The sequence below is a fragment of the Egretta garzetta genome, unplaced genomic scaffold (genome assembly GCF_000687185.1).
Source record: "Egretta garzetta isolate BGI_Z169 unplaced genomic scaffold, ASM68718v1 scaffold751, whole genome shotgun sequence".
NCBI classification, from domain to species: Eukaryota; Metazoa; Chordata; class Aves; order Pelecaniformes; family Ardeidae; genus Egretta; species Egretta garzetta.
This window is the reverse complement of record NW_009258628.1, coordinates 191958-194180: the sequence shown is the minus strand read 5'-3', so window position 1 is coordinate 194180 and position 2223 is coordinate 191958. Positions and strand designations below refer to the sequence as shown.

The following is a 2223-nucleotide window of genomic DNA, read 5'->3' as shown; positions in this document are numbered from 1 at the left end:
GCGGGCCCTGGGCTTTCGGTGTTGCGGGAAGGGTGCGGGCCCTGCGCGGCGGGCGCAGTTTGGGAGCGCGTACCCAGGGGACAGTGAGGACAGTGGTCTGTCACCCGCGCCCCAGCCTGCTGCAGGGCCTCTCCACCGCATGAGCACCCGCAGGAAGGACCTTAAAGGACACGTCGGAGTGCCTCTGGGCTTTGGGAGCGCCGGAGGTACCTCCTTCGTCCTACCGGCGGTGACCCAGGTGGCGGGGGGCTGCAGCCCGTGCTCTGCGGGGCGAGGCTGAGGGAACAGGGCTGGTTCAGCCAGGAGAGGGGACAGCTTCGGGGGGACCCAGCGGCAGCCCAGCAGCGCTACCAAGAAAACAGGCTCTTCACAGTGGTGGGAGGACAAGAGGCAACGGGCATTACCGAAAACAAGAGAGGTGCAGACGTGACGTTAGGAGAAACTTGGTCCCTATGAGGATGGCTGAGCAGCGTAGCGGGCTGTCTGGGGACGTTGTGCAGTCTCCATCCTTGGAGGCGTTTGATGACCGACCGGATAAAGCCCCAAGCAGCCTGATCTGACCTCAGAGCAGACCCCGCTGCGAGCAGCAGGTTGGAGTAGAGGCCTCCTGGGGGTCCCTTCCCACCTGAAGGACTTGGTGAACCTGCGCTGAGTCAGCCACGTGCTGCCAGGCGGCGCTGCTGAAGTCAGGGATGACATCACACCAGGGAAACAGGACAGCTACAGCTTAGCAAAACCAAATAATTAGATATGTCTGCAGAAAGAGAGTTTGGAAATCGTTAAATGGGAGAATAACGAGGTTAGTATTTGACCTAATTGACATGAGAACTTTTAATATTAATCTCAAGAGGTTTGGAGAGGATTTGAGAGGTACAGAAAGCTTGAGCAGAACAGAAGGGCTTGCTTCTGTATCATGGGTGGTTAATTTAACTAAAGGACAGCCAGTTTTGCTGTTCAGGAGAGATTTGTGGTTTAAAGCCTGTATATGTAAAACAATCCTGATCTCAACCCACCAAAAAGGAAACTGAGGCATGAGAACAAGGCATGGTCATTGTTTTCCTTGGATCTGCAGGTATAGGAACCCCTATATTATGTATCTGGTTTGTTTCACTGACAGTGAGTCTCTGAAGAGATTAACTGATATTCAGCGCATACGTAGTGCTGGAGTTCTCAATCGAAGGTGATGTGCTTAAGCTATTAACATATCTGGTGAGCAGAAGGGAGACGAGGCTATGGGCCAGGAGCTGGAACATGCGGTAGGTACCCCTCTTGCTAAGAGACAGCAAGCGTTCGGGCGGTACAACAGAAAGCAAGGAGGTGGGCGCTGTTGTGACCTACACACACAACTTAAGAAACTGCAGATCAACAGGACCTTTAAACATGGTAGCGTGGTGGCTGCTCAACTGCAGAAGCTCATCAGGGTGTGAGAGAAGCAGCCATTCACGCTAAAAGCACACCCTCTTCCCCTACCTTTTGCCGAAAAAAATCACACAGCAAAAATGCTAAGGTTACAAGTTCTCCAAAAACAAGAAATACCCTTCCAAGTGGGATGTGCCCTGCTCTAGATAGAAGCTATTCTCCTGCCTTTAACTGCGTAACCACAGACGCCTTTTCCAGAGGGCCTGTGCCCAGCTGTACGATGACAGTGCCTTTTGCCCTGTCTGTTCCACGTACAGCCTCGGCCCTTGCTTGTTCTGCTTACTGTCCTCCGCTGCATACACATAGGGGAGCTTCTGCTCTTCTCCCTCCATGGTACCCAGCTTCCTCATGCATTAGTTAACTTATTTTTGCAGCACAGCAATGGCACTACATGTTATCAATTCTACAGTAGGAGAACTAAGAGACTGGGGCTAAAACTATTAAAGTGTCTGGTAAATATCAAGTCCGGGATTGCTGTCAAGAGTTCTTAGCCTTACACAGCGTTTCACATGTTCAAAGCATAATTTCCATTAACTTCAAATACAGCTGTAAGACCAGCATAGCAACGCTAAATGGAAATGATGGTAAACACACTGCTCTAGCATTTCTTGGTGGGTATTAAGAAGCGGGGAAAAATTTAACATCAAACTAGAAAAACCTCAACTCGCACCGTTACCTGCTGTGCGAGAGCTCAGCCCTCTGCTGAGCTATTCCCAAGCGTCCCTTGCGGAGTGGAAAACAAGCGGCGATCAGCTGCGAACAGTTTAGTTCAGCCCATGTGCCCACCACAGGAGCAATCCCAAG

General features: G+C 51.4%; 1 protein-coding gene across 1 annotated transcript in view; it reads right to left on the bottom strand.

Moving 5' to 3' along the window:
- The window catches only part of SETD7 (SET domain containing 7, histone lysine methyltransferase), a 25710-nt gene extending 23959 nt beyond the window's left edge, over window positions 1–1751 (bottom strand). The window contains exon 1 of the mRNA XM_009648251.2: window positions 1703–1751. Within this exon, the coding sequence (XP_009646546.1) occupies window positions 1703–1751 (49 nt within the window). The remainder of the gene's footprint in view (window positions 1–1702) is intronic.
- Window positions 1752–2223: the final 472 nt, after the last annotated feature.